This window comes from Astatotilapia calliptera, chromosome 5, assembly GCF_900246225.1.
Source record: "Astatotilapia calliptera chromosome 5, fAstCal1.2, whole genome shotgun sequence".
Classification (NCBI taxonomy): Eukaryota; Metazoa; Chordata; class Actinopteri; order Cichliformes; family Cichlidae; genus Astatotilapia; species Astatotilapia calliptera.
The window spans coordinates 23,048,544-23,065,001 of record NC_039306.1 but is presented as its reverse complement, the minus strand read 5'-3'; the positions used below and the strand labels follow the sequence as shown (position 1 = coordinate 23,065,001).

The 16,458-nt window shown below is 39.2% G+C and overlaps 1 protein-coding gene across 1 annotated transcript; it reads left to right on the top strand.

Moving 5' to 3' along the window:
• Positions 1–86: 86 nt before the first annotated feature.
• On the top strand, positions 87–15,856 carry ankrd52b (ankyrin repeat domain 52b). The gene is made up of 28 exons (XM_026168213.1): positions 87–244; positions 1,291–1,374; positions 1,497–1,575; positions 1,723–1,793; positions 1,885–2,085; positions 2,365–2,452; positions 3,083–3,225; positions 4,587–4,799; positions 4,892–4,970; positions 5,083–5,197; positions 5,354–5,436; positions 5,539–5,650; positions 6,399–6,467; positions 6,542–6,682; positions 7,165–7,221; positions 7,517–7,628; positions 7,723–7,794; positions 7,896–8,097; positions 8,289–8,376; positions 10,982–11,099; positions 11,228–11,447; positions 11,636–11,723; positions 11,822–11,905; positions 12,288–12,433; positions 12,669–12,751; positions 13,076–13,158; positions 13,636–13,727; positions 13,829–15,856. The coding sequence occupies exons 1-28, from the start codon at positions 218–220 to the stop codon at positions 14,017–14,019; spliced, it is 3,141 nt and encodes a 1,046-aa protein (XP_026023998.1). The 5' UTR covers positions 87–217; the 3' UTR covers positions 14,020–15,856.
• Positions 15,857–16,458: the final 602 nt, after the last annotated feature.

The following is a 16,458-nucleotide window of genomic DNA, read 5'->3' as shown; positions in this document are numbered from 1 at the left end:
CTAACATTACTACTATTAACATTACGTCAAAGACAGCCAAAGAAAAAAAACACTTAAATCACGTTTCTTTAACTTTTCTCGCGATGTTCTGGGAGCTTTGCTGTATACAATCCCAGCTGCTATCTAAGCTAAAGCTAAATTAGCTGCTACTTATTGATTGCAATGTAGTCAAGTTCACACCAAGTATCAGTGAAGGGGCTTCACGGGTGGTTGGGATATGGAGTTAAGAAATATCAAGGACCAGGTAGTAAATACAGCTTTTTCTGAACTTAACATTAAATAACCTGTCGGTTCTCACAACTGCAATCAGCTGGCTAGTCATGTTAGCGGCGTGACGAGCAAAGTTTTCTGCAAGGATGGCTAATGTCACAGACTCCTCACCCCGTAAAGATACATGTAGTTTAAGCTGGAGTTTCTGTAGAGTTAGATGTCTAATGCATTAATTTTGCAATGTACTTAGAAACTGTATCATTATGATCATTGGTATTCCTGTAAATACAGTTGAAAACCCACAAAAATTATTGTAAATATACATTTCACATATATTTGTCGTTTGTACAGTGGTTAGATTTGATTAGTCCACACTTAATTATGTGCCACTGCATTCTGAATATTCCCAGTAGGAAGAAAATGGATGTGTGGGTGGACGTGCTTGAGACAGTTCAGTTTCTTTTTCTTTAGTGACATGTGACAAATTAAAATGCTTGTTGTTTTTTCTTCGGTTGTCTTTGAAGCAGGCTTCATAAGTCTAATTATACTTTTTACGAAAGTCAACTGAGTCATTGTAATCTTTCCTGTACAGTGCATAACAAATTTATTACACCAACTGTCATAAAAACAAGAAAACACAGATATAGTTTTAGAAATCTGTCAAAATAATTATGTAGTTGGTCATTAGGCAGATAAACTGAATTCACATTTTTCTACCTAAATTTGAGCCTGCACATTTATCTGAGAAGCCAGATAGGTCATTCAACAAGTAAAACAAATTTTTCCATTTTGGAATAACTTAATTAATAATTAAATTAAATAACTTTAATTTGGTATCTTAATCAAAAACTAATGATGTGCTTTACAATTTTTTCAGCTTTTTTGTAAAAAAGTAAATTTGAAACTTTGTGGGTAACCACATTACTTATATTTTAGCGTTAAAAATATAGCTTTGATGAAAGAGGTTGTGCATGTATGTATTTATGTCCCTGTAGTTTTTGATTTTCATGTTGAATTGGTCCTATATGTATATGTCTACAAAAAAGTTGTTTGATTTACCTGTACTAATTTTTCTTTCAGTCCCCATTGGTCCAGGCCATATTCAGCCGGAACACAGAAGATGTGACATTTTTACTGAACCACAAAGAAGATGTCAACTCACTGGTAGTGTTACTCAGTTTTAATTCAGGAGTTGTGTTACAAATTACAACATGCTGAAGGCTACTTGCGATTGCACATTAAATTTGTATTTAGACTATAATTTTATATATTTTTTTAAATCTCAGGACCAAGAACAAAGCACACCACTACATGCTGCTGCTTATATGGGCGATGTCATTGTTATGGACCTACTTATTAGTTCAGGTAAAAGACAAAAAAAATTGTGTGGTTGTAAGAACAAAATATTTGTTGTAATGACTGATATAAATTAGTCGTATGCAAAAGAACTGTAATACCTCAAAACTGCACAAGCAATAAAACCTAGTTTTGCTTTTTTGTGCTCTCTTACAGGTGCAAATGTCAACGCCAAGGACCAGGGGTTGCTGACTCCTTTACACCGAGCAGCTGCCTCAAGAAATGAAGTAAATTACTATTGTCAAATGGATTTTAAAAAGTCAGTGACAGTTAGCTCTTAATGTTAGACTTATCCTTTTATTTTGTTTTTCCTGTCAGAGGGCTGTGGAGCTATTGCTGAAACACAAAGTAGAGGTTAATGCACGGGACAAGTTCTGGCATACACCCCTGCACATGGCAGCTGCAAACTGGGCTACAGGTTGTGCCAAAGCCCTGATACCACATGTTTGCAGCCTGGATGTAACTGACAAGGCAGGAAGGACACCGCTACATCATGCAGCGCACAGTGGTCATGGGGAGGTAAGCTGAAGAGTCTTCTTACTGACGTTTAACTATTTTAAAACTATTAAAAGCTATCTTTTTATTTGGTGTTTTTTAATAGGTAACATTTATGATATTTTATATTATTATATATAACATTTTACATTGATTTCCATTAGGAAAGTGAATGATACGTTTCTGGGGTTTGAGTAATTGTTGCAGCACGTTTAAAAAAAATTACCTGTTAGGTTGTATTCATCAGCATAGATGAGTTTACATAGATGAAGTGGCTACATCCTGATATTGTGCCTTTAACAGATGGTGAACGTGTTCCTGCGTAAAGGTGCAAATGCATGTGCCAAGGACAAGAAGGAAAGGCAAGCAGTCCACTGGGCTGCATCCCTCGGTGAGTAGAGACGCTCCTAGCAGACACAAATGTATCTTGAATGTAATTTTCTTTTATGAGTTTTAAAGAATAACAGAAGTCTTCTAGTAACTAACAGTATGTACAAACTGGAAGGGATTGGCCTTGACCTTAACAGTGGGATGCTTTTGGGATAAAATAACACTTTCTGTTGTCATCACCAGTGTATGTTTTGTGCTTGGCTGAAAACACAATTGTAAGTGTGCAAGAGTCCTTTAACAGAAAGGAGAGGTCAGAGGTTTAAATGTGAGATATTTTAAATCTTTATACAGTAGTTTCTATATGTTGACAATACACACCACACTTGTAACAATCATAGTTTCTAAGCTACAAGTCTTTCTGTCAACTTTCGACCAGTAAATTATTCAGTTGACCTTGAAGTTTTATCAGAATTCATTCAAAACTTTTCTTGTTTATAGACAAGATAACACACATGCATTCAAATGCTACCAAACACATAACCAGTGTATTCAAATGAGACCAGCTGTTGGCCAGACTGTGTGCCGTTTAATCCAGCTGTGTAACTAGCAAGTGTTGAGATGTACTAGCGTCACAAATATTTGTAGTAAATATGAATCTCTCGCTCTTGTTTTTTTCTTTTTTTTTTCTAAGGACATTTGGAGGTTGTGAAGCTGCTGTTGTCTCACAGTGGAGATGTGATGTGCAAAGACAAGCGTGGTTACACTCCACTCCACGTTGCAGCTGCCGGCGGACATTTAGACGTAGTCAAATATCTGCTGAGACTGGGGGTGGAGGTAAAGTCTACTGTGGTTGGGATACATTGCTTTTCCCACAATATATCCTCCGAAGAACCGAAGACAAAAAAGTATCTTTCAGTTTAACTTTTTGTTGTGATTTGCTGCCTCTTTGGCGCTAAAAGAGGCCATGAGATGTCAATGAAAAGCCCAGGATGTCCTCTGTTCAGCACATCAGGACTTAGTAGGTTAGCTTAAATAAATCAAAAGATAATCAAAACAAATTTCCATTACAGAGGAATAAAAGAATAAGCTGGATCTCAGGAGGATATAGTTGGTATTTTTTTAATGTTTGGTTTATTATGTGCAGGACAAAAAGTTTTAAATATGTTTAAGCTTTCTGCTGAGTTTCTTTTTCAGAATTAAGATATTGAGACACTTTCTGCTCAATTTTAAACCCCAAACCAGACAGTCAGTGGTAATAAATGGTTTGATAAAAGGTGAGGCATAAATAACTTGTGTTGTGTGGAGCTCCAGGATTGGCTTTATGTTGTTTTCCAGGCTGTACCAACACTTATGCTGCTGCATTGTGAGTGAATCCAAAATAGATGCATAAATTCAGTACTTGCCCCCTTCCTGATTTCCTTTTTTTTTCTTTGCACATATGTCACACTTACATGTTTCAGATCATCAAATTTTTTAATTAGACAGAATTAAACAGAAATAACCAAGGTAAATACAAAATGTAGTTTTTAAATAATGATTTCATTTATGAAGAAACAAAAAACTATTCAAACCTACCTGGCCCTGTTTGAAAAAGTTAATGCCCGCCCTTGTTGCACTATGAAATAACTGAATAATCATGTTTTTTTGGAAAGCTGAGTTCAAGTTCATTACTGCACCCAGACCTAATTAGTGCCAGACCCACTGAATCAAGTCACTTAAATGGAACCTGTCTCACAAAGTGAAACAGGCTAAAAGATCTCAAAAAGAAAGGCATCATGCAGCGAGCTAAAGAAATTCAACAACTGATGACAAGTCTGGAAAGAGTTAACATTTCCATTTTTAGCCATTTATAAATGGCTATAATAGTGTTTTTCACACAGGGCCAGGTAGATTTGGATACCTTTTTCGCTTAATAAATTAAATCATAATTTAAAGACTGCAGTTTGTATTTACTCAGGTTATCTGTCTAATATTACATTTTTTGATGATCTGAAATATGAAATCTGGAAGGGGGCAAATACTTCTTTACATTTTTTATTTCTTTTTTAAAACCTCACATATAATGATCTACGTCAGCCGCCCACTGATATAATCTGCAGTATTTCTTGGGCATATGGCTCTTGTTATTTACAGCAAACTGTTTTATACTCCATTGGTTTATGTATTTGTCTATATATTTTGATATCTGCTTCCAGATTGATGAGCCCAACATTTTTGGGAACACAGCGCTCCACATGGCCTGTCACACAGGGCAAGACACTGTGGCCACTGAACTGGTGAACAGTGGCGCCAGCATCAACCAACCCAACTACAACGGCAACACACCATTACATCTGGCAGCTGCCTCCTCCAGTGGGGTGTTGTGTCTTGAGCTCCTAGTCAACAATGGTGCTGATGTCAGCGTACAGGTTAAAAGGATGATAAATAAGAAAATAATCATCTATTGGTTGAGGGGTAATTGGCTGGAAGACTGAATGTTTTCTTTTTGTCTAATAAACAGAATAAGAAAGACATGAGCCCTTTACATATGGCTGCAATGCACGGACGCTTCACTGGCTCGCAGATTCTCATCCAAAATGGTAACAAAGTGCAAAATTTGGTGTAATGTGACTGATAATGAAAAGGGTTCTTAAAATATCTAAGCTCGAGAGACACCTATCCACGCATTTTTTTTCCCTCCCACTTACACAGGGGGAGAGATCGATTGTGTTGACAGTAATGGAAACGCTCCTCTTCATGTTGCTGCCAGACATGGTCAGGAGCTGCTGGTCAGTACTCTGCTGACAAACGGTGCTGATAAAGGCAGGTAGGTCTGTGAGTCATTGATCAGTTGTATAAAATGTATTCAAAATTATGACATCCTTGCCTCCTCGCAACCCCCTTGCAGTGACTCTGTCGCTGTCAAGTAGCTTTCCAACTTGGCACATACTTACCAAACGTAACAATGTCATCATCTCTGCAGACAGGGAATTAATGGGATGCTTCCACTGCATTTGGCGGCGCTCTACGGCTTTCCAGACTGTTGTCGCAAGTTACTGTCTAACGGTGAGAATCTGTTTTGAGTCACCCCGTTTCAGAATCACATTTCTTTCTTGTTACATTTTAATTACTAACACCAGCTCGTTTCTGTTGTTCGTCTTTGTTCAGGCCAGTTTTACAACATGGCGCCAATGCTGACGAATGACCAAAGTGTGGGGTTCGACATAAACATGTTAGATGATCATGGAAGGACGTGCCTGCATGCAGCTGCATCTGGAGGGTGAGTGGTGCAGACTCTAAGTAAATGCTTTTAATAGCTGGCACAATTTTGTCCTCGTGCACTTGTAAATAGAAGTCTGAATTATAAGTGCATCCATGTATGACAAGTATTATTAGTCATCGGGGCGATCGTGGCTCAAGAGTTGGGAGTTCGCCATGTAATCGGAAGGTTGCCGGTTCGAGCCCCGGCTTGGACAGTCTCGGTCGTTGTGTCCTTGGGCAAGACACCTCACCCGTTGCCTACTGGTGGTGGTCAGAGGGCCCGGTGGCGCCAGTGTCCGGCAGCCTCGCCTCTGTCAGTGCGCCCCAGGGTGGCTGTGGCTACAATGTAGCTTGCCATCACCAGTGTGTGAATGTGTGCGTGAATGGGTGGATGACTGGATATGTAAAGCGCTTTGGGGTCCTTAGGGACTAGTAAAGCGCTATATAAATACAGGCCATTTACCATTACCATCAGTAGCTGTGTAAATTTCAGAACATAGTAATGTTGTGAATTTTCTGTGTTGTTCAGCCACAACACAGAGGTCAGTCGGCGATACAATACGAATGTCAAAGGAGGGTAAAACTATTGTAAAGATCGTAATGCCAATTATTTGTTGTGTTGTTTTCCGAGTCATAAGGTTTGAGGCAGAAATAAATCAACAGAAAATGAGCTTAAATGATAAACTTCAGAAATATTTGTGAGCTATGCACTGCACTTGTGAGACACTTGGTTCTCAGTTGAAGTCTTTATTTTTTTTATTTTGCAGGAATGTCGAGTGTGTTAATTTGCTGTTAAGCAGCGGTGCTGAGCTGGATATAAAAGACAATTTGGGAAGGTAAGCAGTCCTGAATGGCTGGAGGTAAGAACTGAACTTTGGTGTTACCTGATGTGTCCTGTTTTGCTTTGCAGATCTCCTCTGCACTACGCTGCAGCAAATGGGAACAGCCAGTGCACCATCTCCCTGGTGAGAGCTGGTGCAGATGTCAATGAGCTGGATCTGACGGGCTGCAACCCCCTGCACTATGCTGCTGCTTCACACACCTTCTCTGGGTAAGAGTCTTTACTGACATTTTAAATTTGCACATTTCACTCAACAACATGAAAGCATGGATCCATCCTACCTTGTATAAATCGTTCAGGCTGCTGATGGTGGTGTAACGTGTGGCAGAATTTTCTTGACTCGCTTTGGACCATTTTGCACCAATTAATATTTTTTAAACACCACAGCCTACATGAGTATAGCTCCTGACGATGTTTACATTATACTCATCTTCTGATGGCTCCTTCCAGCAAGATAAAACAATCTGTGACAAAGCTTGAAATCTGGTTTCCTGAACATGACAATGAGTTCACTGCACTCAGGCGACTTCCAGTAAAGCACCTTTGGAGTGTGGTGGAACGAGAGATGCTCACTGTGGATGTGCAGGCGACAAATCAGCAGCAACTGTGTGATGCTGTTATGGACCAATATGAGGAATGTTTCCGGCACTTTGTTGAAGTAGCTTAAAAAGTGCTCATCTTTTTTTCCACAGAGGGGGTCCAAACTCTGACTCAGACGTCAACGTGGAAAAGCAACATGAAGCCTCTCTGTAAGTCATATACGTCACATTTATATATTATACTGTTTGTGCTTTACCATGCAGAATCTAGAGTAATTATCATTTTAAATTAAAATTACACAGACAATTGGAGGTAGTTTGGGTAACTTTTAGTAATGTTCTTTATCAGGAATTATTTAAAGAGTTGATAGGAACAAAATCAGAGGACAGAAAAATGACTTTAATGGAACTTGACGTTAGTTCATAAAGACACAGACTTGTACATTAACGTACATTAAACTCTTGTAAAGTTTAAGTGTTGAGACTGTGAACTTGTTTCGTTCAGGTGTTTAGACTACTTGCTTGACAACGGGGCGAACCCAACTCTGAAGAACAGCAAGGGATACAGTGCCGTTCACTATGCAGCTGCTTATGGGAACAAACAGCATTTAGAGCTGGTCAGTGGTGTCTTCTCATTTTTCATTTAGTTCATACATTTTCTTTTTAACTGACTGCAATCTGGACCTATTTGGAATTCTGTTACTTTTCCAGCTCTTGGAAATTTCTTTCAACTGTCTTGAGGAGGCTGAAAGTAATGTTCCAGTCAGCCCTTTGCACTTAGCTGTGAGTATAAAGTAAAAACCTTGAAAATTATGCAACTAGCAGAGGTCCTGCTAGTTTACATGCTTTCAACTGTATTGTCTTCATGCATTTTGTCACTGCAGGCATATTTTGGCCACTGTGAAGCTCTGCGTTTGCTTTGTGAGACATTAGTGAGTCTGGATGTGCGGGACATTGAAGGCCAAACTGCCCTCCACCTCGCTGCTCAGAAGGGCTTCTCCCCATGTGTAGAAGTACTGTTGAAACATCAAGCCTCCTACACACTGAAGGAGCACAAGCACAAGTGGACAGCTCTTCACACTGCAGGTGTGTGCATCTCAGTACATATTTGTGCCCATACAATAATGCTTAAGTGTGTTTATCTTGTATTTTTTAGTGCCCCATTGATGGATTTGGGTTGATTTTGTTCTGAAAGTAAACAATGCAGCTTTTTGGTTAAGATTTGTTTTTTCTTTTAAACTTATGTTTTTATCTTTGTGTCCCTTCTGCTCGAGCAGCTGCTGAGGGCCAAGTGGACTGTATCCTCCTGTTAGTTAACATGGAACAAAGTGCTGACATCATTGACAGCCCAGACACACAGGGACAGTGAGTCACTTTGCATCTTTTAATTTGTGTTCGGTGTATTTATTTATTTATTAGTCACGTAAACATGGTTATTTGTGGGCGATTTTAATTATTTATTGTGACATGACACTTATAAAGTAAATAGTCTTCAGCAGTGTGTGTCATGGTCCAACCAGATTAAATTTTCATTAAACTGATACTGATTGCGTGATAACAAGGTAAGCGCAGAAAGGAACAGATTTTATCAGGCATTAAGGCAACGGTTGTGTATATTGATAATAAATTGTCTTTTAAGGTAGTAAAATAAAATAAGAAGATAAACAATTAAGTATTGAACATCTACGAGAAACCGCAAAAGGATGCAAATAACCATGAGGGATTTATGCTTCTGTGAAAAGCTGAAGCAAAAGTCATCGTGTCATGCAGTCTGAGGCTATTGTGATTGGCCTGTTTCTTACCGTCGATTCCTCCTGTGCATTTCTGGCTACTTTTTTGCAAAAACTACTGGAACATATGTGAGGGAATGTAAAAAGAAGTGAAAAACTCGAGTGTCAAATATGATTAGCTTTCGTTGAAAAAACAAAAAACCACGGGAACACAATGTGTCTGAGTGTGTTCGCTCAGACACCATATGAGCGAAAATAACTTGAAACACAACTTTCTTTCTTTTTTTTTATTTTTATAAAGCTCTGACTTGTATTATGAGTATGAGTCTGTGGTCTGAAAGAGAGTCCTGTAACTCTGTCTGCAAAATATAGTATATAATGACCAATGTTGGGCAATTAATTATATAGTTACTTCTTCAAAAAAGTTACTGAGTTTTGCAAACAGCAAAGTTTTTTTTGCAGCTGTTTACCTAAAAATGCTGCCAAGGCATTTTTTTTTTTAAAATAAACATTTCAAACTATTTACAGAACAATCAGCTGTTCTGCATCAAATCTGATGCCACACAAATGATTTGTGCCACTCCAAAAAATTATTTCTATCCACTATAATAAAAAGGAGAACAACAGGCTGATACCTGCAGGCCTGACAACAGGAGATGTATCACTTCTGTAACACCTGTAGCACTCAGCAGTCGCCTCATTGTTCTGTTGTTTTTCTGGCGTTGTTTTCGCTCACAGGCGGAGAGCGCTTTCAAGCATTTTCCTTATAAGATGCCGTTTTTACTGTTTCTTCCCGCAGTAAATATAAACAACGATAGTATTCAGGAAGAAAACCAAACATTGCAGATAATATTTATCATAACTCTGGTTTTACGTGGCCTATCAACACAATTTAAAAACTGGTGTAAAGTCCACACTTTTTCCGTCAATTGTTCTGTCAGTCCTGCTCACATCTCCAATGGTTGTACACGTCATTAACGTGGCTTCACTCCTCATCAGCCGCTTTGCTAGCTAAAACACCGGTGTCGGCACATAAGGATGCTGTCATAGCCTGTCAACGACGTTGATTAGCTGCGTATATACGAATGTGAATCGCGTTATTGGCTGGACTATGGGATAAGGTGGTATCGTTGTAATCCCATACTGGAGCAGCCAGTCACTCACTGACTAACACTGCAAAACAGAATTGTTAAAGTATTAATTTCATTTCAGGTTAGATTTTTTTTTGTGCGCAACGCAGATTTTCTGTGCGCAGAGACCGTGCCAGCAGTGCGCAATTGCGCACGTGCGCAGCTTAGAGGGAACATTGATCCCCACAAGGAGTGAAGACCTGTGAGGAGAAAATAGTCCCAGTATTGTGTTAGTTTTTATTGGGCTGGCACTGATTATAAAACAGCCTCTTAGGTTCTACAAAGATTCACCACATGAGTCTTAGGCTACGTTCACACTGCAGGTCTCAATGCTCAATTCCAATTTTTTGATCAAATACGATATTTTTGTCTGCTTGTTCACACTACAAATAAAATGCGACAGCAAACGCGCTCTAGTGTGAACCCTCAAAGTGGCCGCATGCGCAAAAGAAGACGTCACACACAACGCGCTCTGTTTAGACCCAGAGCAAACTATATTGTTTGACTCATGGCCGTTAATATAAAGACTTCGGACTTTACGTTTCCCAATTTTTGCTTTAAGTTATTTTGTTATTTACATAATAATGTAAATAACCTAATAATTATCCTTATTGCTGTTTTAGAGGAGCGGTGTTTCAAAGGATAGTTGCAGATTTCTGTCAGAATCTGCAGATTATACAGTATAAATAAAATGTTCATGTTTCTCCAACGTTGTCTTCCCAACAGTTTCACTGACATCTACACTGGATGGCCAGGAAGCGTTCACGATGTCTTCTCGGGCGCTTCTCCGGAGCTGATAATTGGCGCCTTGTCTTGTGTCAGTGACGTAAAAGACGGATTTAATGCGAATTGACCATTCAAACAGCAGTCGCTTTCTAAAACATCGGATATGTATCGGATTCAGTACCACATATGAAAGTGACCCAGATCAGATTTGAAAATATCGGATTTGTGCCGTTCACACTGTCATACCATGATCGGATTTGGGTCGCATAGGGTCACAAAAATGGGATTTGATGCGCTTTCGCCTGCAGTGTGAACGTAGCCTAAATCAGCAGATAGTTGAAGTGACAGAATCATGCCTACAACTGAATTCTGCTTGTTGTACAGGACGGCTCTCATGCTGGCAGCTCTCGGTTGCCACACCGACTGTGTCCACATACTGCTGGAGAAAAATGCAAAGCCTGATGCTGCAGACAAACAAGGCTTCACTGCTTTACACCGAGCTGTGAGTGTGTGCATGTCGCACGTCACTTCTTTTCATTGCACTCAATAATTATTGCAAATAGAAGATTATACCTTTACCACCACCCTCGTGCCTCCTGTCACATGATATCTTGTGTACTCATCCTGCAGGTCATAATGGGCAGTGAGGAGTGTGTGTCTGCTCTGCTGGAACATGGAGCTTCTGCTCTGTGCCGAGACTCTAGGGGGAGGACCCCGCTGCACCTCGCAGCATCCTGTGGTCACACGGAGCTGCTCCGCTCTTTGCTAAAGGCTGCAAAGAAAGCTGACCCTCTGGACTCCATGCTGGACTACAAAGGCTACACACCCACTCACTGGGCTGCCTACCATGGTGAGACATCAGAGCAGCACTTCATGTCAAATGAGCAGTTTATAATTAAGCCGTTTTAACACAATAGACCTGCCTGTTCATACATCATTTTTGTGTATCATGAGACACTGCGTTTTATTGTGCATTAAGTCATTTAAATAAAAATGTAAACATCAATTATGTCTCTATGTGTTTCCAACCTTTCTTAGGTCATGACGGATGTTTATGCATTTTACTTGAAAACAAACTTTTTAGCATCCAGGAAGGAAGTCTCTTCACCCCATTGCACTGTGCTCTGTGAGTTATTATGTGCGCACACATGCTTTTTAGAAGTCAGCTTAAATAAATTTAGTGTAGTTCTTCACATTTTAAACACCTCTGTTTGCCACATGCAGAGTTAAAGGGCACGAAGCTGCAGCAGACCTTCTAGTGAAGACTTTTGGCCCTCAAATTGTCAGCATTAGTGACGCCAAAGGAAGGTAGGTAACTTTCATTCAGACGGTTTCATACAACACAGCCAGCAGGTGTCAGTAAAGTTAATGTAATAGTTTTAGGTTTATTTTACATGTGGCATACATTTCCCAGCAGTCATAATACACTGCTCATATTATTTTTTATGATTGCTACTCATTTAAAAGTGGCCTAATTTGAAATGTACAGTGTGATTTATTTATTTTTTCTCTATATTACATAAACAGGCTCTACTCGGGCTACTACTAAAGCTACAAGTTATTTTGTATGATTCGGTTTTAATGGATTTTTTTGCATCACCTTTCCCAAACTGGACAGTGTTTTCTCCTTCGTGGGCTGTGAACATTTCTGCTCATCTAGTATTTTGATGTGTTCCTTGCTTGAGTTCAGGACCCCACTGCATGCTGCTGCATATTCAGGGAACGTTGCTGGGCTGCAGCTGGTTCTGGCCCAGGGAGCACAGGTTAATGCTGTGGACCACTGTGGATGCTCTGCTCTGATGGTTGCTGCTGCCTGTGGACAGACCAGAGCTGTTGGTATGTGTGAAACAAGGAAGTCCTTTGAAATGTTTTTGTTTCTTTCTGCACCTGGAAACCTTTAAAAACTATCTAGACTATTTAGAGCTGGAGAGCTTCTTTTCTCACATCCCTCAGTGATGGTTTCTTTTAATAAACCACTTTGTTCCACTGTTGCACTGTCATGTGAAAACACCAACCAACAGCTTGAGGTGTAGTAGTCTGGGTTTGTTGATGTTTACTTCCTGTATTTCAGAGTTCTTGCTGAACAAGGCGACCCCAGACCTGACCCTGGTGGATTTCAATAACAACACAGCCCTTCACTTAGCCTGCAGCAAGGTCCCATACACACAAACAAATGGGTGCACTAAATGCATGCAGTGTCACACAAATAGTTGCATGAGTGTAGCAGGAGATCAGTTTAACATCCGTCACAGAAGGTGATTAGAAATGTAATGCATGAAAATCAAGTTTAATATGTATCATAACTGTTGTTTGTCGGCCTGTCTGGAGTATAATTCTGATTTAATTTGAACTAATTCTAATAGTAGTTTTTCTTATATGAAACCTGCATATGCATGGCTCATAATACTAAGTACTTGTTTTGAATTTCAGTGAATAAAGCGGATGGTTTTAACAACATTAACATGCTTTATTCTGCAGGGTCATGAGATGTGTGCCTTGTTAATCCTGGGAGAGATCACCGATTCCTCACTCATAAATGCAAGAAACAACGCTCTCCAAATGTGAGTTGTCTTGACGTAGCAGTCAGCTGATCTCCATAAACAGTTATCTGCAGAGACACAAGAAGGTTTCTGGTTTCTGTTTGTTGTCCAAGTATTATTGGCTGGCCACACTGGAAGCCCAGAAACATATAATCATGGTAAAAAGAAAATACACCTTCCCTGACAAAATAAAAAAATAGTCTTATCCTTAGCAGGTCTTCAAGCAGCAAAGTGCACTCTTACTGCTTCCAGGTGCTGCTAATCAAATAAAATTGATTAACTGCTTCTCAGCAAGCATGAGCAGCTCTATAAAAGGGAAGGTTTTGGCAGTTTTGCCAGTCTGGAGCATTCAGTTGTGTGTTAACACGATGTCATGCCTTGTTCTGCAGACAAAGAGAAAATGTGACAAATCTGAATGTCTGTTCTGAAAAACATAAATCTCACTGTAGTTTAATCTGTCCTCAGTGCACTGTAGTCAGACCTTTTATTCTCATGCAGGCCGCTTCACATTGCAGCAAGGAAAGGTCTGGCGACTGTTGTGCAGGTGTTACTGAGCAGAGGAGCAGCAGTCATGGCTGTAGATGAGGAAGGTAGGTTGGGATTATATTTCTGTGATAAGAATACCAAAGCAGGTATGTTCAACCTGCGGAGGATTGTGTGGGTTACTGATTTGCCTTTTTATCCTCTGCAGGCCACACGCCAGCTCTGGCCTGTGCCCCGAACAAAAACGTAGCAGAGTGTCTGGCCCTCATCCTTTCCACCATGAAGCCTTTCCCTCCCAGAGAGGCTGGTCCTAACACAGCCTCCCACTTCAGCCCCATCCTGAAGAACTGCACTATCGCTGCCTCCTGCGGGGCCAGTGGAAACCTGTGCCATGCCTGAGCACAGGACCAAATTCACACTGTCAGTCAGTGTTAGCCTGTAAGCCACTTTTGTGACAAAAATGCAGCTTCATCCCAGCGTAACCCAAAGTCACCATGAACACCTGTGGTCATGCATAGCTTTTTGTCTCTCGTGTCATGGCATTTCTATACATGACAGCATATGCTTGCTCGCCAGTAGCATAAAACCTAGTCTTACTCTAATATTAGCTTTCACATTATTCTCTCTATTAAGAGTGTAGTTATTTTAATGAAGTACTAATCTTTAGATATGAATGGAAGGTTTAAAATAAGCACACAACACAAGCCTCCCCACCTGAACCTCATCCACTATCAGTATTTACTTTTATTTAAGCAACATAATCTCAAAACTCCATGTTTGTCTTCAGTTGATACGAGTGCACAGATGCTCAGGTGTTTAGTGTCTGTGTGTGTGCGTGTGTGTTTGGCTTAGTTTTCATATTACTAGATGCTGCTTCTAAATATAAATATTTTAATATATCTAACAGGTGCTGTAAACCTTTTATGCAATTAATAGCACTATTTTCTTATCCTACGCACGGTGTAGCAAACACTACACTGATAAAAAGCCACCTATTATTCTGATATTATCATGATTTAAAACTTCAGTTAGCCTACCAGCCATAAGCATGTTTATAGTTTAAATGAGAATTTAACAACTTTAGTGTATATAGCACTCTTAAAATGAAGTTAACCTTGAAAATCCCAAATTATTGGATTAACCTCAGGTCAGTGTGTACTGTAATCCCGGTGCAATAACAAGCACTGCTCAGACTGGATGTTACATACTCGTATAAACTATGAGTAAAGTATATCAGTTCAATAATCCAGACAGAGAAATGTCAAATAAATAATCAACGCATTAGTTGCTGTGAACACTTTAAATACATTTAAAAAATTTCACAAGGCTTTAAATGTCGAGTAGAAATGGTAATTGTTGAATTAATTTCGAGTCCCAAAGCATCTTTGAATTATTTTTTCTCATAAACGTTTAAAGACCCAAAGATGATTATAATCTATCACAAACACACACATTTGAGAAGTTGGAATTAACAGATACCCAGCTTGTTTTTTTGTTTGTTTTAATGACATGCTGTATTATCAAAATTCGTGTTTGATTTAATCAGTAAAGCATGAACAGTTAGGTGAGTTATAAGGGGTTTTGTTTTTTTCTATACAAGATCTCAGTGGGGAAGAAACCCAGAGTCACAGCACGTGTTCAGGAGCTAGCGTTGATCTGTTCCTGTTAAACATTTGCAAACTTTTGTCACTGTTATAAAGAAAATTGGTGACGACAAATTAATTTAGATACATAAAATTATCTGTGCTGCTACAAACAAGCCTCACTGCCTCTCTCTTTAAAGATCAAACTTTTTATAAATAGTGTTGTGCATCAAATGTTTGCCTTTTTTTTTTAAGTCGAAGTCAAAGGCCAGACCTGCAGCTCAGCTGATGCCATTTATCCAAAAGATATTTTCTTCCTAGTTATAGCCGCTGTGTTTTCTTAAAATGCCTTTAAACTATTTGCACTCTGACATCAAAGTTTACAATTTAATGAGGGCATCTTTCCTAGGGTTATGGTGTTGTGTTTGGAGAAAAAAATAGGGAGAAAAAAATCTGTTAGGCATTTCTAAACACAATGTGTAATGAAATGTTGTGAATAACTTCAGGAATTTCCCTGTTGCAGCGTTTCATGTGAGCAAACTGTGTCTTCCGTACAAGTTACTCAAATTTGAGGATGTCACAGCTTGAAAGTGTGGTTTGGTTGTGGCTGGCATTCATAATAGGCCGGAATAAATGAATCACCACCATCTGAAGAAGTCTTGCTGTCTTTATTTTATTATTTCAAAATCTTATTAGAGTTTGATAAACGGAAGCACCGATCTGGGCTCATCGTCTTGTCTGCACCCTTGTGTTCTTCCTTAGAGATGATGCCCGCTGTGTAAGGAAACAGATTTTTGTGCTGGCTCGATTCATTTTTGTCAACGAAACTTTGAATACATCAGATTAGATTTATATGAAAATCTTTTTAATTTTGGTTTTCAGTTCAGTTAGTTTCTTGAATGAATTTGCTTGTTACCCTTTTATTGTATTAAATATTACTTTTAGTTTTGTTTATTTGTTATAGCCTGATCTTTAGCTAATCTGGAGCTGTGTGTTACACTATTCCTCTCTCACACCAACCCTCTAAATGGTCTCCATGAATCTTGTATTTAGAGCCAAAATTTGAAATTTGTGATTAAGTCGAAATGTTATGATACCTAGTGGGACATTTTGAGGTAACTCAAATAAAATTTTGACCTGTGGATGGCCAAAAAAAAACAAAAGTGGGGGAAACACGCTTCCTTCATTTCCTGGATTATTTATTTTATTTTATAGGACTAAATTGTTCAAAGAAAAATCGTTTTGGTTTAGCTTT